This window comes from Prunus dulcis, chromosome 6, assembly GCF_902201215.1.
Source record: "Prunus dulcis chromosome 6, ALMONDv2, whole genome shotgun sequence".
Classification (NCBI taxonomy): Eukaryota; Viridiplantae; Streptophyta; class Magnoliopsida; order Rosales; family Rosaceae; genus Prunus; species Prunus dulcis.
The window spans coordinates 18103462-18128101 of NC_047655.1; the positions used below are offsets into that span (position 1 = coordinate 18103462).

At 36.2% G+C, this 24640-nt stretch overlaps 2 protein-coding genes and 1 long non-coding RNA gene across 4 annotated transcripts; all 3 read left to right on the forward strand.

Moving 5' to 3' along the window:
• The first annotated feature begins 8224 nt into the window (after positions 1–8224).
• On the forward strand, positions 8225–9967 carry LOC117632460. Its single transcript, XM_034365939.1, has one exon. It carries the CDS (start codon positions 8277–8279, stop codon positions 9732–9734), a length of 1458 nt encoding a protein of 485 aa, XP_034221830.1. The 5' UTR covers positions 8225–8276; the 3' UTR covers positions 9735–9967.
• Positions 9968–10757: 790 nt separating this feature from the next.
• LOC117632840 lies at positions 10758–12178 on the forward strand. Its single transcript, XR_004586528.1, has 3 exons — positions 10758–11247; positions 11494–11544; positions 12040–12178. It is a non-coding gene; the product is annotated as an uncharacterized LOC117632840 (long non-coding RNA).
• A 4024-nt stretch (positions 12179–16202) lies between these two features.
• LOC117632059 lies at positions 16203–21564 on the forward strand. Of its 2 annotated transcripts, none has more exons than XM_034365433.1 (4): positions 16203–16490; positions 17459–18499; positions 19025–19916; positions 21113–21564. In XM_034365433.1, the coding sequence occupies exons 2-4, from the start codon at positions 17507–17509 to the stop codon at positions 21124–21126; spliced, it is 1899 nt and encodes a 632-aa protein (XP_034221324.1). In that variant the 5' UTR covers positions 16203–16490; positions 17459–17506; the 3' UTR covers positions 21127–21564. The 2 variants fall into 2 exon arrangements, with proteins under 2 accessions (XP_034221324.1, XP_034221323.1); XM_034365432.1 differs by having other exon boundaries at positions 16204–16490; positions 21087–21564.
• The last annotated feature ends 3076 nt before the right edge of the window (positions 21565–24640 follow it).

The window sequence follows — 24640 nt, forward strand, 5'->3', positions numbered from 1 at the left end:
ATCCGATGATGGAAAACTGTAATCACCACTGTAGTATCCTTCTTGATCTCTTCCTGATTAAGATTATCTTTCTCCAAATACTGTGTACAAAGTGCAACCCATAGGCTGCCCCTTATCTGACTGGAACAGACATCACCACACACTAATCACAATACCTGGGATGGAGGCTTTTTAACTTTAAAGCAACCAGGTACTACTTCTTACTTTCCGATTTCTAATAGTAGAACGTATTCGGGTTTAACCATTATTCTCTATCCTACTGCAAAAACTCCTGCATTCACACCTTCTGTAGATTCATGAATGAGATTGCCTATCATATTCTGTTCCCAAACTGCTTACTTCGTATGAGTCAGAAGATTTTAACATCACTTCTTAACCAAATCCTGCCCAAAACTTTATTTTCCTGTGGAACAACCATGATTTCTATGACCTGCTATATTCCTTCAACTCAATCTTCTTTTATTATTGAATTCTGTTTACTTGATCCACCCATCCCGCGGATGGATCCCTGGCCGTCTATAGCCTGGGCTAACATCTCCAGGGTCTACTGAGTGTTAGGATTTCCCCGCCTACTAGTTACAGTAGATACGGCTCCTTACAAACCTCTTACATGAGATTACTCTGCCGGTTCAGATACCGACGCACCTCCTGTCTGATTTGGAAATTTCATCCCTTTACATCGGGATAACTATCTAATTTTCCCACGGATACCACCACCATTTGGGCCCAACTTGAGAAGAGAACAAGGATGCACAGAGAGCGAAGTCTACAGGAAGTAAAACCTATGCTCTGATACCAAATTGACAGGCCCCGACCCAATTTCCACTTTGAAATTCGAGCCAAGTCCTGTGCGTGTCCGACACCTGGCGAATGTCGGGCACAATTGACCTTTTTACCCTCTTACTTCAATTTCTCTTTAATATTCCCTTAGACTTCTGCCGAAAATTCGGCAGAGTTTCCCCTTAAAATAATGCGAGGGCAATTTGGTCATTTCGCTAAAAGATATTTTCTTTACTTTTTAGATATTTTCTTCCTTTTTGGATATTTTGTTCTGGGTTCTTACAATGTCGGCTCCATAAGGCTCTCTATGGCCTTAAGCAGGCTCCCCGAGCTTGGTTCCATCGCCTCAGTGCCTTTCTTCTTGCTCAGGGATTTGTTCACAGTCACGCTGATGCATCACTCTTTATTCATTGCTCCACTTCCTGCACCGTCTATGTTCTTGTATATGTGGATGACATCATTGTCACCGGGTCTGACCCTCAAAGTGTCCACCAATTTCTTGATCAACTGTGCTCCACCTTTGACAGTCGCCAAATGGGTGAGCTCAATTTTTTTCTTGGCATGGAAATTTCTCGGTTTCCCGATCGTTTATTTCTTTCTCAAACCAGATATGCAGTTGATTTATTGACACGGTTTAACATGACTGACTGCAAACCGTGTCCTACACCGTTGCCATCTGACACTCGATTGTCCTGTCTGGATGGTGATCCCTTATCTGATCCCTCTACCTATCGGAGTATGGTGGGTGGCCTCCAATATCTTACTCTCTCGCGGCCTGATATTTCCTTTGCCGTTAATCAGGTGTGTCAGTTCATGCACAACCCTCGTTCTTCTCATCTTCAGGTTGTCAAGCGCATTTTTCGGTATATCAAAGGTACAGTTGAGCAAGGTCTTGTGTTTCACCGGTCCAATGACTTTACTTTACGCAGTTTTTCTGATGCTGATTGGGCTGGTTCTGTTGATGATCGACGGTCTACCACTGGTGCTTGTATTTTTTTGGGACCTAATCTTCTCACATGGACTGCCAAGAAACAGTCTACTGTTTCTCGTTCCAGCACTGAAGCTGAATATCGTGCTCTTGCTCACACTGCCGCTGAAATCCGCTGGTTTGGTTTCTTGTTTCGTGAACTTGGTATTCCTCTTCGCTCTGCCCCTTGCGTCTATGTTGATAATCTCTCTGCCATCTATATGGCTGCCAATCCTATTTTCCATGCTCGCACCCGTCATATCGAAATCGACTATCATTTTGTTCGTGAACTCGTTGCTCGCAAAGCTCTTCACACCTTCTATGTTCCCTCCTCTCATCAGCTTGCTGACATCTTCACCAAAGGCCTTAGTCGCGAGCGGTTTTCTCTTCTTAAATCCAAGCTCAATCTTCGCGTTGCTCCATTACGCTTGACGGGGGGTAAAGAGAATACTACACCAGCAGATCCTATCCAATCTGTCAGCCCCATGAAATCAGCTGATCCCAGTACATTAGCCTTAGAAGCCTCCTAACCACAAGCACGGCATTCATCAGCCAGAATGATTGATTGTCAATTCCTCTGTAATATATGTAATTGATTGGACTTACCTTATAACGTTAAGTTTCTGTAAATAGACTTGAGAAAGTCTACCCCATGTACCAATATTTATACTGCAGATAATACAGAGAACGGGTAATTTGGATTGTGGCAATTATTCTTAATCTCTCTGTTCTCATCCCCCTCTCTTCCTCTTCAGTTCATTTTCTTATACATTATGGGATGCTTCACTTCCTGAAACAGTCCAGCAACTAACAAGCACATATCCTTGATCTACTATGTCCTTTTTTTCATTGTTAGTATCTAAGATAATGTAAAATATCAGAGACCCTATATGAAAAGTCATTATTTTATTAGTGTAGACTGCCTATGTTAATATATAAAAAGTCAAGGATTTTATCAACGTCGGGGTGGTGGCGCAGTTGGCTAGCGCGTAGGTCTCATAGCTTCTGAGTTATCCTGAGGTCGAGAGTTCGAGCCTCTCTCACCCCATCAATCTTTTACAATTTTAAATTAAATTTTTCACCCACCCACCCAAAGAAGTGGTTTGCTTTTACCATTTTGGACATGGCACTCTGAGAAATGGGAAAGGAGAATTTGTGGGCATTTTGGGATTCCAGAAGTCCAGGAACACAGGAAGCCCCTCCAGTCCTTTGTAACCTTCTGTTATATAATATCACATGGGCTTGCATAGACAACTAAATAATGAGAAGGCATATGACCCGCTTACTTGCACATGAACAGAGGGCCATGTTTTGATCCACGTACAAAAAGATGAAAAAAGAAGGGAACAAAAAAAGTGGTGGCCTTTCACTTTTTTCCTTTTGTTCCTTTAGTTGCTTTGCTTTTGCATGGCCTTTTTCACATGACTTTCTTCACGTGATCAATCCAAGAAATGTTCCCTCGAAAGCACCCAGTGGGAAGCTTGATGTATAGTTGTTGGGAATGTTGTCATGGGATTGAAATGGTATGGAACGAGGAGTGGAAGCACAAATGGGCCTTGAGTTGGGAAGGGAGAGGAGTTTTCTCACACACGTGCTGTCAAAGTGTCACCGCCACTACCCAATATCACCACCATCACCCTCCACAACCACCATATGGTTAGCACATAATACTTTCAACATTATGTCTAATTACAACAATTCTATATTAAAACTTACTAAATAGTTTTGACATTGTTTTTTATACTAACTGCACTTTAAAATATTGTTTACCAAATATGAAACAGTTTTATTTTAGAGCTGATTATTTTCAAAAGATAATAGAAGCAACATTTTTAAAAAGTGACAACAATCTCAAATTGAACCTTCATATCATGCACTTGAAATCCAATCAAATATTATTGTGGGCTTACTTTTTGTTTATATACTATGGAAAATATTGTTCTTATTCAAATATTAATAATTTTTATGTGATTTTTTTACTTGGAAACCATTATGTGATATTTAATGAGTTCAATTATTTGTAAGGGACTTGTAACTCAAGTGATTAAGAGCATTTATAACTGTACCCGAGATCAAGAGTTCGATTTCCTACTTCCCAATATCAATTGTTTCAAAAAGAAAAAATATTTAATGATGTAAAATAGGAGAAATTGGGAATAGTCTGCAAATACTTCTCTATTGTCTAGTTTAATTTCAACAGGCTCCTATATTTAAAAGAAGGTGAAATTCAAATTTCTTAGAATGGGATTATACCAAATTGTAGATACCTAATCCAATAATCATCAACATTAGAACATCCACATGACAGTATAAGAAAACAACATTAGAGTCACTGACATCCGTGACACATGATAAGGTGACTAAAAATCATGAACACAAATACTTGTAAGCCATCCTCTTGTGCCAAGTGACTATTAATTATTTTTTTCTTGTAGTGGATAACTGACCCTCTTGTCTTAGCCAAATCTCATATTTGAATCATGAATTCAAAATAGAAGCATTACCCCTCCCATGTCAAAAGAGAAAAAGTCGTGTACGTAGGGCGCGAAGTATCATACTTTTTATATATAAAAAAAATTAGAAAAATATGCTTTATTCATAATATAGAAGCACTCTAAGAATATACAAATGATACCGATCACACTTGCTTTCCTTTTCACTAAATAAATTATGGCATATACATACATATGGTTTTGGACCGAAATTTTTCTTGTTGTTTTCAAGAGGTTAGGCGCTACCATTAATATATGCTGCTCAAGGACCTAAGTTTTTATGGTCAAGAGGTTAGGCACATTGAAACTTTTGAAGATTGCAATAACGTCGAAAGGGACTCTATTTGATACTATATTTGTAATCACATTATGTGAAAAAGTACAACAGAATATAGTTCCTAATGTGATATACAATTGTGATTTCAATCAAGAGCAGAGTCACTTTTAAATTGGGCTAAGCTTTAGCCGATTGCAAGTTTTCGAAATATAGCAATTTGGTGTTAATTTTTTTGAAAATTCATTCTATGAATTGAAAATTATTCAACCTCATTCCATCAAGAATTGGCTCGACTGCATCCGAATAACTCCTCATACAAAGCACTCACACATAATAGACGGAAGAAAAAATTTTATAACTTAATCCTGAGTAAATTTCTAGCTTCGCCCTCGATTGTTACAGTAGTAGTGGTCAGAGAGAATTTAGGAGAAACTTTCATGAAAATGCATAAAAAGTTACTACTATTCATCCCTAAGGGACAGCCACATAAAAGAAGAAAAAATCTGTACAGAAATTAGTTAAAAAGGAATGGGACGTTGCCAATGATTGATGTGCTCACCTTAAGACTGGCTCGGAATCACAAGATGATTACAATAGTCACCTGCCCTTGTTTCATGGGTCCCTTCCCTCTCATATCGTATTAACTTGGGGTCAGTTGAGGAATTACATAGTCACCGACTACTTTGTGCGTCAATTTTCATTAATATTTAATGTTCCCACACAGGTCAGTTTTAAATCCAGAATGGAATCCATGAAAAGAGGACGAAACAAGAATTATTCATACCCAAAAAAAAAGGAACAAATATATTGTATTATCTTGTCTATATCAATGGAATTTCATGTCATAAATTCAACACTAAATTATTTTTAAAAAAAATATTAGAATTAGGGCTTTAACTTCGTAATGATATATGAATTCTTATGTTGAGTATTAAAAATATTTTCCTTTAACGTGTTCAACCTGAGATTCTATTTCTACAGAATCGAGAAAGAGGAGAGCCGGGAAGTTGTTGAGTTTTTCAGGATTTAGAAGAAAATACTTTCCTCTTTATTAGATAAGTAGAAGCTCCTACATTGTTGTTAATAACAGTGTGACACGGTGCATAAGTTTTCTTTTTGTATTTTTGCTGAATTATTTTATATATATATATATCAAATTGTTATTGTAAGAATGAGAAGTATTTCCTTATTAATAAAGAGACAAGTAGTATATTTTTTTAATGTTTTACCGTTTGAGGCATGTAAACTGTTTAAATTGATTTCACTATGGCAGGGTAAGCAATGGGAGCTATTACTTAGGATACTCACATCTGGGTCCCATCAATCCTTGTGCTCACAACGTGGCCTCATGCAGGGACATACGTGTCATGGCCCTACCCTACAGTGTTAATTATATCCTTGATTCCCCCAGTCTCAGTCCCAGATGGGACAGCATTAACGCAAGAGAAACTTAATAAACTAACTACAACTTGAAGAGGGAGGGAGCAGAGAAGTCAACTATTTCAACCCTCGGTCTCACACCATGCTTTCCCAGATCGCAGATCTGGCGGCTGTGAAGACTAAGGTGGAGCACCAAGTCAAATGCCCCCATACTGTAGAAGGACGTGGTACTGTTTTTTTTAATTTTATTATTTATTAGGGTTAGGACTTGGAAGAACTGATTGAAGTCAAAATCCCAGCATTGATTTTCCCAAGTCATAATAATGGGGAATTTTCGGGCTCCATTAAAATAATTGTAAGTATTGCAAAGAACAGGACTCGTTGCCGACAACCTATCTGAAAAAGATCGAACCCCATTATGTTTCTCTTTTTGTTTTTCCCCTCTATTTAACGGATTTTCTCTATTGGAACTTTGCATTGGAATCAAATAATTTAGATATAACAATTCTAAATTTGTGTGTTCTTAAAACTACATGTATATATCACATCAACTAATTAAAAGGACATAATTCTTTATATTAGTTTTAGATTTTGCCATAGTATCAGAACACTTTTAGTAATCGCTACAAACCTTTTACAAACTTCTATTATCATTCGATTAAGTGAGGTATAATAAAGGGTTATATTAAACTTAATTTGTGGATCAATGTCACATTTTTATTTTTATTTTTTATGTATTAAGCAGTAGCTCTAATGGTCAAACACAATATTACAATAGGTTTAATATCACAAAACGTCTTTAAGGTTTACGAAACTATCATATTGCATTTTTTTTTATTTTTTTATTTTTTTGTCTTCGTGGTACTCAAGGTTAGTATGTGTACTCACAAATGGTCTCTACCGTTAAGTTCCGTCAAAAACTCTGTTAGTTTGCTGACGTGGTGTGTCTGTGTGTGTGTCTATATGTATATCTATCACAAATGGTCATTGCGAATTTTTTTCATTTAAAATTCATAAAATTTTAAATTATTTATTGGAGGTGTGGGCTCCACATATATGCCACATCAATAAACTAATGAAGTTTTTTTTAAAACAATTTTAAAATGAAAAAACCAACATTTTATAAATTTTAAATTATTTTAAAAAAATATATATGGTATTTTAAATACATGTGGCACTATATTATTGGAGATGCACATATAAATTTAGAAATGAAAAACCAAAATCTTAAATGAAAAAACCAAAATTTAATGCACCATGGTTTTTTTTCAATATTACTAAACCTTAAACCCTTGGTTTTTTTCATTTTAAAATGTTATGAATTTAAATGAAAAAACCAAAAAATTTCGCTAGGACCATTTGTGACCGTGAACCTCAAGGATGTTTTGTGATATATATAAACCACCTCAGCAAACTAATAGAGTTTTTTACATAACTTGACGTCAGGAACCATTTGTGAGTACATATACTAACTTTGAGGATCACGAATGATACAAAAAAAATAGAGCAACAAAGATGCAATCTGATAGTTTCATAAACCTTGGACATTTTTTGATATTAAGCCTATTACGATAATAATAAACTCACTTACTTGGGGCTTGGGTTCTATTTATGACGACAATAAACTCACCTACTTTGGTCGACACTAGACTAGTGTCACACCATATAACATGTTTTTGTTGTTTTTTTTCAAAAATTTCAACAAACAAGCATACTTTGAGCCAAACTCTGTCGTTTAAGATATATACGAACTCCTTAAGCTTGTGGTCTTCTTTGAAGCAATGTTTTGTTGAATACAAACGATATTTGATGATTTAAAAACGAACATAAAATCTCATATGTAAGAGTAAATGCTCTTAATCATTTGAGCCTAAAAAATAAACGATGGGGAATTAAACTTGAAAGACTTGTGATTTAAAAGTTGATGGGGTGAAAAAAGTCAAAAAAAGTAAACTCAAAAGTAGGATGAGGTTTCTGATAAACCCTTTTCGTCTTTCTAATGGCCAATTAAAAAACTGACAAAACAAAGTGGGCAGACTTTAATTGTAATTATTGACCATTGAAATTTGAAGTCATTGTCTAAAAAAAATTTGTCATTAACTCAAAATATCATAAATGGATGACACAAAAATAATAAATCCACTAAGCAAATAATATACATAGTGGTTTAATTTCTAACTAAATTGCTCTCACACCCAGTAATCCAGCAGAGGGACCCCCGGTAAAACCGCGTGTTGGAGAGAGAGAGAGAGAGACAGAGACAGAGAGAGGGAGCGCGCGCTCTCCTCCACTCTCCACTGCCTACTTGCACCATGTGACTGATCTCATCACTTGCTGCCTTCCCATTAAAGTCTCCCTCTTCCTCTCTTCACTTCTCTCTATGTACAGTACACCCACCAAGCTATATATAAATCCAATCCTTGCTAATCTCTCTCTCTCTCTCTTGTATATATATATATATAGTTCTAGATCTTTGAAGCCCTCATCAGAGATCTTGGTTTCAGAAATGGCTCCACTCATGTACTTGAGTTTCAGAAAGGTACTTTTGCTTTCTCTTGTTATTGTGTTCCTCTTTTCTACTCTTCTCCTTTCTGCCTACTCAGAGCCTCAATTTGAGAGCTCATCAGATTCTCTTGGTGCAAGGAAAATGTTTGAGCTAGAAAAAGTTCAAAACCAGCCTAGGAAAATCAAGCCTACCAATTCCCTTTCCTCCAAAAACCAAACCAAGCTAATCAAGCCCACCTTGTCTTCCTCCAAGAACCAGACCAAGCTGATCAAATCTAGCCTATCCTCCAAAAACCAAACCAAGCTCCTCAAACCCAACCTCTCCTCCAAGAACCAAACCAAGCTTATCAAATCCAGTTCCAATTCCACCAAGACATCCTCATCCCTCACCAAGAATATTGAGCTCAAAAAGCTCAATTCCACATCAAAATCCTCCAACTCTGTCAAACCCAATTCAATTTCTAGTAAGAAAATCTCAGATCTAACCAAACCAAGCACTCCCAAGAACAAAACAACCAAACCCACCACCACCACAAAACAATCCCAAAACCCACCAAAAACAGAGAAGAAACCCACCCAACAAAAACCCAAAAAGCCAATTGAGCCCAGCTGGATTGATCAAGAAGATGACACTGATTTTGTCTCAGATTTCACTGATTTGCCTGGAAAATTCCAGAAAACCTTGATTCCAGATTTAGAGAGAATCTCAACCACTTCAAAGATTTATCTCAACAAAGCCAACAAGCAAATGACAAACCAGTTCAAGCCCATTGTTGGCAACAAATATGCTGCCACAATTGCCTCCATAGTCTCCTGTGCCTTCCTCTTGATCCCTCTGCTCTTAGTCTCTCTCCTCTTCAACCGCATCAAAGCCTATTTCTCTCTCCAGAAGCTCTTGATCTTCATTCAAGTCTACCTCTCCATCTACTTCTCCATCCTCTGCCTCTCCTCCCTCGTCACTGGGCTCGAGCCCCTCAAGTTTTTCTACGCCACTTCGCAGTCCACCTACGTTTGCCTACAGGTGCTGCAGACGCTCGGCTACGTGCTGTATCTGTTGCTACTTTTGATGTATTTGATCCTGGTTTTCTCGACGGATTCTGGGCTGGGCTCGAAAATGTTGGGCCTGGGCCAGACCTTCGTGGGCTTTTCTGTTGGGCTTCATTACTATATGTCGGTGTTTCACAGAGCCGTGCTGAGGCAGCCTCCCAAGACCAACTGGAAGGTGCATGGGATTTACGCCACGTGTTATCTTGTAATTTGCCTGTTTGCTACAGCTGAGAGGAGGAAGAAGGCTTACTTGGAAGAGGGGGGTGAAGAGGGCAAGAAGAGCTAATTTTGTTGAATAAAAATTAGTGGGTTAAAAACCAGTCAAATTCTTGGTATACAAAGTGAAAAATCACCTCCTATTTTCACCTCTCTTTTATTATAGTAGTTTTTTGTTTTTATTTTTTTAGATTTAGGAAGAATTTATTATTTATCCTGCCATAAGCTCTGGTGGCATGTAATACCATTGGCCAAGAACCCTGGTGTTATGAAATAAATTATGCAATTGGGACAAACTTGTCATATTGCTTCTTCTTCTTTTTAATGTAGTTGCTATTTACGTGTAATTCTGCATTCGAAAAGTGGTAGTAGCATTGCCCTAAGTTAAACTCAACTAACTTAGTTATGATGTTATACAATTGCACATTTGTTTGTTTGTCTTTAGAAGAAAAAAAAATGTGCTAGTCAAAATTACTGTAAATTAATCTATTCGTAAGGAGGATGATTCGAACTTGAGGTGTTCAAACTTGAGTGTAAAGAGATGGGCTCACTCCCTGACCAATTACCATAAACAAAATTTGTTGGAAGTCTGTTTTTTTAATTTCTAATTGATACACATCTCCATGTGTACTTTAATTTGGGAACATGTGAATTTTCCATGGGAGGTTTCTTGTCACATCTCCTCAAGAATGGAGGAATGCTCAACGAAGTGTTTCTTTTTGTTTTTTAAGTCAAGGGACGTGTTTCTTTAACTAAAATGGGTATTGAAATTATTCCCCAATATCTTTCTGTTAATATACATTTGTTGTGATTCGTAATTTCCCCGATATTTATTAGGCACATAATGAATTCCTGCACCGACTGGACTGATGTAGGTGTCGGTGGCTGCATGGCCTAATGTACAACCGACATTTTTGCTGCTGTAATTTTATCCTAATATTTTGTCCTGTACATTTATAAGTAATGAGTCTCCGTTATATCCTCGTCAAGTCAAGGGTGGAGTTGCCTTCAATTCAATTGATGGAGATTTGGAGCATTTGAAAGCTAGCGACTGCCTGCCAACTACTATTTTCCACCACATACCTAAATTCTATTGACATCATGTAGCAAAAGCTCCTGGTCATTTTCACCATTCACCTTCCTAAGAGCCCTTTTATTTATTTCATTTGTCACGTACTTTTTGTTTGTTTGTTATCATCAGAAGCGTAACATGATAGCATTCAAGGCCGTGGGATTTTTCTCACACACACAATTATGATATTGTGGGAATTTGAACTTGAGACTTATCGTGTGTTTGGCAAAAGGAAAAAAAGACGGGATTTGAAAAAAAAATCGTGATTTGACCGATGGAAAAGGGAAATCCATGTGTTTGCCAAAATCTACTAGGGATTTGGCAAATCACTTGAGGGAAATATGGAGGGATTTCCCAATCCAAAATCCCAAGTTTAAATCCTATCATAATTGGTGGAATTGTGCAAATCTCAAGAGCGGGGGAAATTCCATTTGCTGCGCACCAACAAAGACACCTATATCAGTTTTCTAACAAGAGTGGGAGAAGAAGGCCATCTATCCAAGTTTCGCTGGTAAGCTTTCAATCTAGTTGCAATTTTTAACATTTTTTTGTTGATATTATTGATGGGTATTCAATTTAATGAGTTTGATCAATCTATCTCTATTACTTGTTTTGGTTATCTGATTCTTTATCTAATGGGTTTGATTGGGCTCCGTTCGTATTCACTCTCTCTTTTTGTTTTTTTTTGAAACCAGAATTCGACCCAAAAAAATAAAAGTTAATCATCTTTTTTTATCTGATACATAGTGGTTTTCAGATTTTGCCATCTATCATCTTTCAGTCTAAGATTCTGTTTGCTCCAATAAAGGTATAGTCTCTCAACTTATCCTTGCCTTTTCAATCTATGTTGTTCCAATAAAGGATAGATTATTGTTGTGAAATTATTGTTTCTTGTAGTTTGCATAATTTCTTGTAGTTTCTGTTATGGTCTCTTCTTCTGTCTGTTTGACTAAGTTTTGGGTTTAAGAATTTGTTTTTGTGGTTTGTCAAACTAGTGGAAAAAGGTATGTATTATTGTAAATTGGAATTTTATTGCATAAGACAAAATAGTTAGCCAATGGCGTAGAACACATTTTTCATTCTCATATTATCTTTATTAATTATTTTTATTTATTACAAGTACCTTAAATAGTAGTTGGAATGATTGGATTCATTTGTTTTGATTTACTGTTACACTTGTTTTTTGAGTAATATAGATGATTTTATCTTGATTACTATTTTGAGTAATAACAGTAGTCGATTATGAATTTTTTATTTATTTAAGGGATTTAAATGTTACCAGCTTTACAATTGCGTGCTTTAGGTTAATCCAACTTTGGCTGAAGAGTAAAATGCAGGCGTCTTTTCTTCAACTCGTAAAAGCTGCCAAGTTCAAAGAATGAAGGGGATTCTTTATCTTGTTTTACTCGTTCTTATGTTGTATTGACTTTCGAAGGGGAGACATAGACGGTTTTATTCTCTACAATTTTAATTTTAAAATTCCTTCTATGATTATCCAAACGGGGAAATTGTAATTTCTGTCATTTCCTAAATTCTATACACAAGATATCCAAACACTGAAATTTGGAATTGACATAATTTCAAATGTTGTAATTACAAATTTCGTAATTTACAAATTCTATGAAAATTAAAATTTCTTCATCTAAACGCACAGTTATAGTCTGCAAATGAAGGCTATTTTTCACTGAGTTAGACCCCGTTGACTTGGGAGACATTGATTTCGAGTGCATATAATTAAGACATTGTTTTTTTTTATGACATTTCCTATTGAGAGGGGCAATATCATACTAAATTCACACACACTACACGGATACTAGGACTCGAATCCAAAACCTTATCTAAGAGAGTAAATACTTGATACTACACCCTAGTGTGTCCTTTGCATAATTAAGAAATTGTTTGTTGAGAGCTAGCGTCCATTGTTTATATATTTCCTGTCACCATTTGGGTAACAAGTTTACATGCTATTTTTGGGAAGGCTTATTATCACAAAACGTCCCTAAGGTTTGCGAAACTATCAGATTGCATCCTTAATGTTTTTTTTTGTCATTCGTGGTCCTCAAAGTTAGCATGCATGATCACAAATGGTCCATGCCGTTAGGTTCCGTCAAAAACTCTGTTAGTTTGCTGACGTGGCATATATGTATATCACAAAACATCCTTGAGGTTCACACACCTATCACAAATGGTCCTTACGAAAATTTTAAATTTTTTAAATTTAAAATTCATAAAATTTTTGTTTTCTTTTTAAAATTTTATGAATTATAATTATTTTAAAATATATATTAAATTTTAAATACATGTGACACTATATTATTGTAGATGTGGGCTTCATATATATGCCACATCAACAAACTAATGAAGTTTTTAAAAAATAATTTAAAATTCATAAAATTTAAAAATGAAAAAAAAAAACTAAAGGTTTAGGATTCATAAATGGTCCTCAAGATTAAAATCCTTCTATAAATTGTTTTTTCATTTATAAATAATTTTAAAAAGAAAACCAAAACTTTATGAATTTTAAATTTTAAAAAAAATAAATTCGTAAGGACCATTTGTGATAAGTGTGTAAACCTCAGGGATGTTTTGTGATATATATGTATGCCACGTCAGCAAACTAACAGAGTTTTTGACAGAACCTAACGTCAGGGACCATTTGTGATTGCACATACTAACCTTGAGGACCATAAGTGACACAAAAAAACATTAAGGATGCAATCTGATAGTTTCGTAAACCTTAGGGACGTTTTGTGATAATAAGCCTTTTTGGGAAAAAAGGGATTTTAAGATTGTTGACTAGTCTTAAAGGCCAAAGGTGCATTATGAAAAGCCCATTTTAGAGAATGGCCCATTCACCAAGGTTTTTAGTTTGGCCCAAATCTTTCTTCAGCACAGTGTCTAGGTGATAATCATTAAGATAACTCCAAATCTCCATTAGACACAGTTGAATTGATGGAGGTTTGGAGTATTTGAGATTTGGTTTTTTGCAGCAATCATTAAACATAAAGCTTTAGTTGAGGGAGGGACAGCTTCGTGGACCCAGTCCACATTGTAATTTAAAAATTCAAACAATTTATTTTTTAGATATTTCTTCAAAAATTATTTCTGTAAAAAATCATTTGATTTCAAACATTTGATTAATTATTATAACTTAAGTGTTTTTTTCAATACAAGCATAGTCCAAACTATATGGGAGAATTCTAACACACATACAACTATGATACCATGGTGATTCGAACTGGAGACCTATTTTCTGCAAATTAAGTCCATTTTCTATTGAGTAGACCACATTGACAACTTCAGTGAAAGCACCGTGCTTTTTTTTTTGTTTGTTGTTGTTGTTGTCATAACTAGATGTCGAAATGATTTTCAATTTGTTTATTATTTTTTCAAGATTTGTATGAGAACGAAAATTGGATGTTTTGGTTCATAAGATTAGTTTTATCTTGTGAAGTAATCAATTTTGAATAGGAAGTTGACTTATGCAGACCTAGGTTACCTTGCTAGCCAATTATCTGAATTTTATAAATATCGGCTCTCGTGAACATAAAGGAGTCTCACACCAAAAATTGTAAAGTTATGCATCACGTGTTTCTATCTTTCATCATTATTGCTTCACCTAAGAGGAGTAATTTAATTCCAACGAAATCGGTCAACACATCTCAATGAGCAGTTCCTTCGTAGAAGACTCTAAATAAAGGACGGGGCGTGTTAAATTATGTTATTCATTTGATGTAACCGCGTTGTTGCTCGGTGTTCTAATGGTAAGACCACCTTCACCTTACAACTAAAATCACCGTTGAGAATCTTTGCCTAATCTTTTCCATATACTGACACACCAGTTCGTGGTCTTTGCCAAACTGCAATGAGCTTGAATCTCCTTAAAAGGGAGTGAGAGATATGCATTTCAACTTAATTATATCTAAGCGCTTCTTGGAAGAGAGAATAATTTTTTTTTAAAACTTTCTTGATTGTAATTTCCCCAACACATTTTGTGTGTGGGTGTGTGTATACATCAAATGGAACATTTTATCGTAAATTAATAGTTGAAAAACTTATTATAGCAAAACATTAAGAAATTTAAAGAAATATATGATAGTTAAATTTGATGGTTTAGATTAGAGCTCCGTGTTGAGACTGATAAATTGAGAAAACTCATAGAATTGAATTGGCCGATTTGATTTGGTGTGATTTTTTGTTTTAAATATGTCTATAAATCGGTTCAATTTCGATTTAAGATTTCAAATTTGGTGGTATAATTGAACCGAACCACACCTCACTTTTTTCCAAAAAAAACCTACATTCTCCATGTTGCATCTCCCTATTTCCATTCCTAGATCACAAACCAAACACCTTCAACACCATAACATCCCACCGTGTCTCTCTCATACTTTATGCCTTATCTTCATGTTTCTCTGTCGATTGGCCTTCTCTTATTCTTCTTCTAACTCTCTATACATGCTCCTTCTCCCCCCTTCTCTCTCTCTCTCTCTCTCTCTCTCTCTGACTCCTGATTTAGTCGGATCTTGCTTACTCTCCTCCTCTCTGCCTCATTTCTCTGTTGTCACTGCTCGTCCAAACCAAACAAACCGAACCAATTTCCCAATGAATCGATCATAGTCGATTGAAGCATTCGTCAGTTTTGTGTCGATAAAAAAACAACACATTATTGAGGTTGGTGGAGTGTGCAATTCCAGACTTATAGGTGTGGTTGCTACCCTAGTTTAGATAGTTTACTTTTTGCCCACCCTAATACAATCACACTCTCACACATGTTTACTTATTAGGAATGTGTATTAGAATGGTTCTAATTCCTGCTTCTCATGTGTTTATTAACACATGGGTTTTGAAATGATTCCAATTCCTAACTTCTCATGCGTATACTAACACACATGAAATTAAAATTTATGTAAATTTCATATTAAAATCCATAATTAAATATCCTCAAAATAAAAAATGAGATTAACTAAGGAGTATATGATCTCATTCTCATTCCTTGATTACCCTATCTAACTTTCATAATTCATATGACTTCGTCCATTCTATCTAGATGAGTAAACATGATACATGTATTTTGATAAATAAGGGTACGTTTGGTGTCGTCAAAGTTTGAATCCTTAGGAATTCAAAAAAAATGGCAAAAAGGACAAGGCGTGGAAGGAAATGGGACCAGCAGCACACCCCACCAAATAAAATGAAAGCAAAAATCTAATGTACCGTCCCACCTCCACGTTTACTCTGTTAATCTTTCAGTCTTTGCCTCCACTTCTGTCTTCTTGCCGCAGTATTAACACTCGAGCGAAATGTGGTTGCCACTTCACGCGCTCTTTCTTAAGCCTCTCAACTGGGCCCCACCCTCCATAAACAGCGCGCGTGGTCGAAGCCGATACGTTTTCATTCCATTTGAATTTGGAAGTCAAAATATTTTCGGGTGAATTGGATTTATTAATTTAGAAGTTTGAAACAGTGCAATCTGTCTTCTCCGCTGTCCGAATCAAAACCCCTTTCCAAAACAGCGTCGTTTTCATTTCCCAGCTCCACTCTTCTCCACTCTCTCTCCCTTTCTTCTTCTTCTCTTCGTGTTCGGCTAGCCTACAGCGGAAGTAGAAAAAGAAGAGCAAAAGCAATCGGCTTTTTCGAAACCCAAAGATCATTTTGGGATTCTTTTTCTTACCCATTTTCTCATTGTAGCTCAGGGTCACTACTTCATTGTTGAAGTGTTCACTCATCTCTACAGAACAGGTTTTCTCAGAGGTATCTATTTTCCTCCTCCTCCTTTGTTTTTGCTTCCGCATGTTGTTTTCCTTATGATTGGGGCATTTCTAGAGTTGGGATCTCATTAAACAATTTGAAATTGCCATTTGTTTTTCGTTTTAGATCTAATTGTTTACTAAAAGGCTGTACCTTTGCGGATTGTTTGTACTGGAATTGTCACTCTGTAACTTGATTCTGAATTTGGACTTCAAAATTCATTACTTTAATAAGGCATAAAGTGGTTTACATTTACTTTTCAAGTACGACAAGCAAAGGCTATATAGGCTTTAGTAGCATGTTAATTATTGGTTTTCAGAGAGGCCTACAGGGCTAATGGGTGTTAGGTTTAATAGGATCAAGACTTGAGTATATATCAAATATTTAAATGTCAGGTTGGGAACATTGAGAAATGTGACAAGGTTGTTCTCAGAATTGATACTCACTGCTTATTGATAAAGATTGATTGCTTTTGCCATCTCAGATTGTTGTTGGATTTTATTTTATTAAATTTTATTTTTGTTGGCTTGGTATTGTGAGTTAATAAGAATGAGGGAGGTGAATGGTTAACAGGATGGGTGGAATGGAAGAGTGAGTGGAATGGTTAATGGTACAGTGGAATTCCTTGGAGTTGAAGTGCGATAGTCTTGTGGTTATGCTTTAGGGTTTAGGATTAAATGTGGGGTGGTAAATGGTTTGCAAAAGTTTAACCAAGATGCAAATTTTAATGAACAACAATATGGAGAAAGATAGGCTTAGGAATTGGGAATCGAGATATTATTCCAATTGAAATGAGATGAGGAAAATTTGAACAAGTGAGTTATTGCACCAACCTGAACAAGAGAGTTATTTGACCGACATAACCTCTCCTCTCTGCTGCAGTAATTATTTTATGATTTAATATTATGCTTGCTATATGTTTTCCGATCGATGCCAAGCTAACATGTTAATTATGTTCTCTGTTCGTGTAGTGAATTTGATTCAGCTAAGAGATGAAGGGTTGACCTGCCCTGCTTTGTATGATCTTAAGTTGTAATCCGAACATGGATAAAGTGTCTTCTGACTGTCCATACCCAGGATGCTTCTTTTGTGTCATGAAGGAAGGGAATCCAAGCAAGCGAAGAGCAAGCATTCTGAAATTCTTTAGAGAGCTTCCTGCACAGGATGACGATGGACAAGTTCTCCCTATCAGTGGCCTTTGGAACACTGCCATGGCACATCCAAATGATCCTGAGTTCATCGAGCTTGGCATCTTTGAATGTATGGCTGCACTAATATGGAAGGGTCTAAAGAATCGTCGCTGGCTTTCTCATGACCAGAATATATACATTCCTTATTATGCAGCCCATATTATTGGGTCATACACCATGAACATGGAAGAATTTGCAGAAAGTGCTGTGCATGCTGGGGTAATTCCTCCCTTAGTTGAACTTTTGAGAGGAAGGTTAACTTGGGTTGAACAGAGAGTTGCAGTTCGAGCTTTAGGGCACTTGGCTACCTATGCCAGCACTTTTCCTGCTGTGGCAAGCCATGGTGAAATTCTTGAGCTTTCCATTCAACTAGCAATGAGCTCACTAGAAATCGTTTATTCTCATTTTTACCAGTATGTTGACAGAAGGTTAAGCTATCATTGTGATCTGCTCACCCGCGGTATGGGAGGTGTTGAAATGGAGTCCAGAAAGGCAGAAGAATGGGCAAGTCAGTTACAATGCTGGTCCCTCCAGCTTATTAACTGCTTTGCCTTTAAACCAGAGTTTCTTCCTACCATATGCAAGCCTGAATTCTTAACAAAACTACCTGGCATGTGGGGTGGGCTTGTTAATGAAAACTCACCAGCTGGTATTGGTTTATTAAGAACAATCTGCCATCATAAGTTGGGTAGAGGACCTGTTGCTAGCTGTCCTGGTATTATCGAATCATTGTGTAATATTGCTCGGTCATCAGATGATTGGCAGTATATGACTATTGATTGTCTTCTTTGGTTGGTTCAAGACCCTAGTACATGTCATAAGGTATCTTCCACATTAGTGGTTCTTCATCTGGTCCTGCATGGTGCATACACTACTGTTTCTTTTAGTGTTCTTATTATGTGCACGTCATGATACTGGTATGCCATTGATGAGCCCTTTTTGTAATGGAAAATCCAACTTCTCTGATTGATATTCCTAATTGTTATCCAGTAATTTAACTTTTTTTTTGGTCATATCATATCAAGTGTTTTTTTTTTGCCTTCACGAATGCTTTGATGCATCATATATATTACCCTCGGTTTGGAGCAGAAGTTATGTAGATCTGCCTTGTCCTGTTTAAGTTTTTGTAAATCTCATTGGTGGAAGAGATGTCCTCAGAGTTTCTCTCCAATTTCAGTAATTATGATCATCTTCTTTGAAAAGATTTTGTAAATATTGTCCTATTACATTTTGTATGCACGAGTTCAGAATACTTCACTTCATAAACTAACCTATTATTGTAGTATGTATATCTGGTATGACATCATAATGTATACCATACCTAATGCTACTTAAACCATTATATAGGTGATTGATAAGGCTGTACCCGCACTTGTTGACCTTGCGGAGATTACAACTCTGGGTGATCACAAGAAGCTTGGAGATTCCATTGTTAATGTTCTTGAGGAATGTGTCCAGTCACAAGGGACAGGACGCAACTCTTTCAGTAACAGAACGAAGGAATTGATTGAGGAACTGTTGAATTCCAGACAGAGATTGAAATGGGAAAAGAATATGCCTAAAGAGGATCTCCATATTAAACAGGCAGCAGCTCTAGTGGTCAAGCTCGAAGGAAATTCATTATTTTCATCAGGAAATATATCCGGAGCTGCATCAAAGTACTCAGAAGCGTTGGCATTGTGTCCAATGAGATCCAAAAAGGAGAGAGTTGTTCTTTACAGTAATCGAGCACAGTGTCATCTTCTGTTGCAACAGCCCTTGGCAGCTATTAGTGATGCTACTCGTGCACTTTGTCTTCACAACCCACTGAACCGTCATGCCAAAAGTCTTTGGAGAAGAGCACAGGCTTATGACATGCTTGGGCTTGCAAAAGAGAGTTTGTTAGATGCCATTCTGTTCATAAACGAGTGCTCTCAGTCAAATGATCCTGATCTCTCATTGAGGCAAAATAAGGTTCCTGACTATGCGGAGCGATTGGTTAAAAAGCAGATGCGTGCAGCTTGGTTATTTAGAGAGGCAGCTATCAAACATGGGGGTGTCCACTGTGAGGGCGATGCTGGTGACATCTATGGCCGAGAGACCGATGATTCCGAATGGGAGACAGCAAGTGAGAGCGATATAGGAAATGATGGAAGAGATGAAATGGGCAATGATGATGATGATGATGAGGATGATGATGATAGTGAATGGAAGAATGATGATGAGAGGAAAGAGAAATATGATAAGTCTTCAATGAAAGGTACCATTAAACATATTCAATACTTGGTATAAAACATTTAATCTGTTTTGTTTAGTATTGGTGGAATACAATCATTAGGTTGGAGTAAATATTCCACCACCTAACACCTTTATTTTATTAGTTCCTTCATTTCCCTGGTCCTGGTAATATATGAGTTATATTCTTGTTTCATCCCTTCTAGTGCCTAGATCATCTCTTCAATGAAGCTTCCTTTACGCATTCAGTGATTTTTGTGTAGATGGTGTAATGGGCGGGCCAAGTTGGTTAGTAAACTATACATGTGTATATCATATCCAACTCATACCCACATTGATTTTACCATGAAGCCCCCCTTTGAAAATAAAGAAGAAAAATAATTAAGCTATACTATGCCACATGCACACACACAAACTTATGTCCACAAGGGGTCAGCATACACACACACAAACTTCTCTCCCTCATTCTACCTCTCTTGCTGATCTTGTGATGAGATAAAAGCCAGGGCTTAATTCTCTCTCCAATTTCTCCTGTGAATTGCCCCTCTCTCTCTCTCTCTCTCTCTCTCTCTCTCTCTCTCTCTCTCTGTGTATATGTAGTCCCCTTCTATTGAGGGATATGTATATCTCTCTCTATCTATACTTTTGGATCTTGTAGTTGTGAGCTTGATATACATTGTTGGCCCATTCTTTGACAGCTTAAGCTTTTGGAGTTGGCCCATTCGTGTAATCTTGCTTGTAGGTGAATGGGAACTTGCGAGAGTTAGTTCTAGTTTGATAATTGTTTGTTCATATCTATGTAATACTGGATAGATATTTGATAAAGTTTAGTCTTTGAGATTATGTCATGATAGAATATTATGTATAAATAGTTGTAAACTTATCAAAATTTGTATTTCCATATCCATTAATTGGTCAAACTTAAACCTGTTACTTAAAATTTTACGCTGTGAAAGAGTTCACCTTGGAGTCATAAAGTTCAGTCAATTCCTGATGGTATTGAGTTGTTTTCAACTTTCCATTGCTAGCTGATCTTGACTCCCTATTGTGACTGTCATATACTCTTTTGTCAACCTTTTATCTTTTCCTTCTTAAGCTTTAGTTAACATGTGCAAAACCATCTTGTATTTTAATGCGGGCATATTGGATCTTTGAACGTCTAAACATTTTACATGGAAACCTTGACTTGTTACAGACCTAAAGCATGGATACAATGTGCAGCTTGCGGAAGATGAGCCATGAATTTAAATGTGGTGATCACCAATCAAACGTGAGCACAATGCAGCGACAGCAACAGAATGGAAACTTGGACAAAGCTTTGATTGAAGTGATTTCATTTTCAGGATCACCTAGCCTTACAGAGGTTTCAACAGCAATTTTCATAATCTGTCCTGAAAGAATGCTGAAAAAGGAAACATATTCTGGTCAATTTGTGTCAAATATTTAAGGTTGTTATGTGCTTATTTTAAATGTTACTCTCAATTTTTTTTGTGTGTAAAATTTCAAGTGTAGAAAAGATAAGGTTTTAAAGTCTAGAGAGAGTTGAGTTTAGAAAGTGTGGAGTTTTGAGTGATTTAAGAGGGTTGTGTATATAAAACTTCAGGGGTTTTTGTTTTGACTTTTGAACTACCATCCATCAGCATTTGAATGGCAATTGTGATTTTCTTCTGCTACCTCTATCCTACACCATTTTGAGTTAATCAAATGTTCAAAACCTTTTTTTTTTTTTTTTGGGGGTGTATTTTCATGTTTGTGTCCATATGCATCTATTCCAGGGAAAATTTTACGAGTGATACGTTGTAGCTTTGCAACAAGAAGCATAGAAACAACTTTGTGTAAGGTATTACAGAGACTTATTGGTGTATCTGCATAATGGAAGTGGGAGTTTTAACTTTCAACTTTAGGAATGCGGAAACATTTGAACAAGCAGATCATAGGCCTCAGAAAGAAAAATACTCAACAATCTTCTTTTTCTAGTGTTCAGAGACATCTGCAACCAGAGGGATAGACCCTTTATTATTCATCAACAGACCAATAAGGGCATCCTTGTTGAGTTCTAGCTTCTCACTCAAACTCATCATCATAAAAATACATTTCTTTAGGTTTTATTTTTAGGTTTTTTAACTGTGAAAAAAGTTTGGGTGTTGCCAATTTCTTTTGTCAGTCATTTTAAGTAATTTTTTTTTTTGGTCGAACATTTTAAGTAATTTATACAAGGATAAAGTTGTAATTAAGAATTTTATTAATAAATAATTCAGAAAATTATTAATATGAATAATTAAAAAAATCAATTAAAAAACATTTTGAAATTAGATGTAGTCCCTTCACTAATCACACCATCTCGTTTTTTCACACGATAGAGTAAAATAGGAAGATTAATTACTGGATAGTGGCCTTTTTACTGGTTTTATGTGTACAAAAGTAATTCCAGTATATGTGGGTTATGTCAGTTGGTCAGGACAGTAAGTCCGCCCATTGCACTAAAGTTAGAACCCTCAATTTCTGTATATTAAATTACTTGAGAGTAATTTGGATTCTTCATTGTATTAAAAAAAATAAAAAAGTAATTCTAGTAAATACACCAAAAAAAAAAACAAAAACAAAAACAAAAAAAAAATAGTTATAGTAGTAGAATTCCTTGTCCTAATGGTACTTGAAATCTCGACTTACTTCTCCCCAAAGCAAGTAGACGCGTTAAAAGGGACCAATTCTCACCTCCTTTAATTCGTCTCTGTCCACAAATTCATCCCACTAATAACCCAATCACCCAGCAAGTTAATTAGTATTTTCCCAATATCCTTTCCATTGTTTTGATCAGATCAGACCTATCAGGTTTTGAAGAGCCTCTTCCTGTTGTTTAAAGATGAGTTCAAGTACTGCATCCACAGTAGCATAACAACCTGCTCGTTGTCCCAAAACAGCAGCCTCAAATCCTCCTCCCCCTCCTCCTCATCGACGTACCGACACCAAGATGAAGGATGGCGGATTCTGGAAGCGTTGGTTTGCTGACTTCTGTTGCTGCTGCTTTTTTTAAACCCCATTGTTCACTCCAATATCATATACATCTGTCTTTCTTTTGTTCTTGTTTTTTAATTTTTTCTTCAGGTTCAGGATTTGGGATGATGCTCATTAGATGCTACTACTTGGCAATTTTTTTTTATCGTTAGTGTGATTGTTCTTTATTTCACGAAAAATAGTTACAGAAGTAATTTAACTAGTTGTCAGCACCTTGCACTCATAGTACTCGATTCTTGTAATGCATATATACAGTGGCGGACCGCAGAACTTGAATTTTGACTTCATGGTTATATGGCGTTTGGATGAGAAAATTGAAAGCACGTACCAAGAACATTTAGAGTTATAGAATTTGTAAAATTTCTTATTTGACTAACCTCTTAGAGCAGTTCCAGCAGCAAGTGTTTTTGGGGGTGGGGGGGGTGGGTTGTGTGGGATTTTGTGTTTGGGCCAAAAAATCGATTCCAGCAACAGAGGCTGGCCCGGGCAACAGGTAGACCCTAGCAGACTGGGTTGGCCTACGGGGGAGGCTAGCCCGAGTTTTGAATGACGTTAGCGCCGCTACAGTACCGTCAACGGCTAGCAGCCACGTGGCAGCTTCTGGGCACTCTGATCAGATTTTTTCCTCTAATCCAATGACAGCCAATTTTTGTGCAATAAAAAAAATCGAATTTTTTTTTACAAAAATACCCAAAAATTAATGAATTTTTTTTCTATAAATACCTACCAATACTCTTCGTTTTTAACACCAAATCCTCATACATTTTCTTCTCCTTCAACTATTTTTCACTTTGTACACAAATTTTTATTCACTTTCAATTTTCAATTTTATTCATTTGTTCAATTTTCATTTTTATAATAAATATGGACACGTGGCAACCGAAAATCTTATCTGAAAATATGAGATGAGAATTTTATATAATAAAAAATGACACATGAAAACCGAAAATATTATCCAAATTAATTGTTTAGGCAAAAAAATTTGTTGAAAAAACAAAAAAAATGAATAGTATTTGCCCTTTGCCATAGCTACTGCTGAAAACACAAATTGCTTTATTGCAAGGGTAGCCACTTTTGTGAAAAAAACAAAAAAATGAACAGTATTTGCCCTTTGCCATAGCAACGGCTGGAAACACACATTGCTTTTTGCAAGGGCAGCTACTATTCACATGAATAGTGACTGCCCTACTCCTCCCCCTCTCCCTTGCGTCATGGCAAATGGAAAATTGCTGAAAGTGCTCTTAAGAATGATGAAATTGGAAGGTATCCTCCGCGCACTATTAACAAACATGAGACTCACATTGATTAAAAAAAAAAATAAAAAAAAATCATGTGCATCTTCAGAATTCTAAGTTCTAGTGGAAGTTCAATAATAATTAGGTACTAGACGTTGAAAATTGCGGTTATATTCTCAGGATAACGAGGAATTCATTATTAACAATGTTTTTTTTTTTTTGGTTCAAAAAATATTAATGTTGATGTGTATGATAATGTTTGAATAAGTATATTGGAGGTTTGTCATGGCAGTTCCCCCACTGTTTCGGATCTTTGGAGCAATGCTCAATTGTTATCATTGTATGGAGCTTTTACGACTTGATGTTTACAGCATATTTTTTGTGTGTATTGTTAATAACTGATATTTATATGTCATGAATTTATTTTTTATTTTTAATATATTACGGCGTGCGATTGAATACGTCCTAATTTTTAATAATGGGGAATGCATTATTAACA

Excerpts from the sequence above, each read along its gene's own strand:
- LOC117632059 (XM_034365432.1), top strand. The coding sequence starts at position 17,507 with ATGATCTTAAGTTGTAATCCGAACATGGATAAAGTGTCTTCTGACTGT. Across the intron at positions 18,500-19,024 it reads ACCCTAGTACATGTCATAAG|GTGATTGATAAGGCTGTACC; the intron begins GTATCTTCCACA and ends ACCATTATATAG. Across the intron at positions 19,917-21,086 it reads TGATAAGTCTTCAATGAAAG|ACCTAAAGCATGGATACAAT; the intron begins GTACCATTAAAC and ends GACTTGTTACAG.
- LOC117632460 (XM_034365939.1), top strand. The coding sequence starts at position 8,277 with ATGTACAGTACACCCACCAAGCTATATATAAATCCAATCCTTGCTAAT.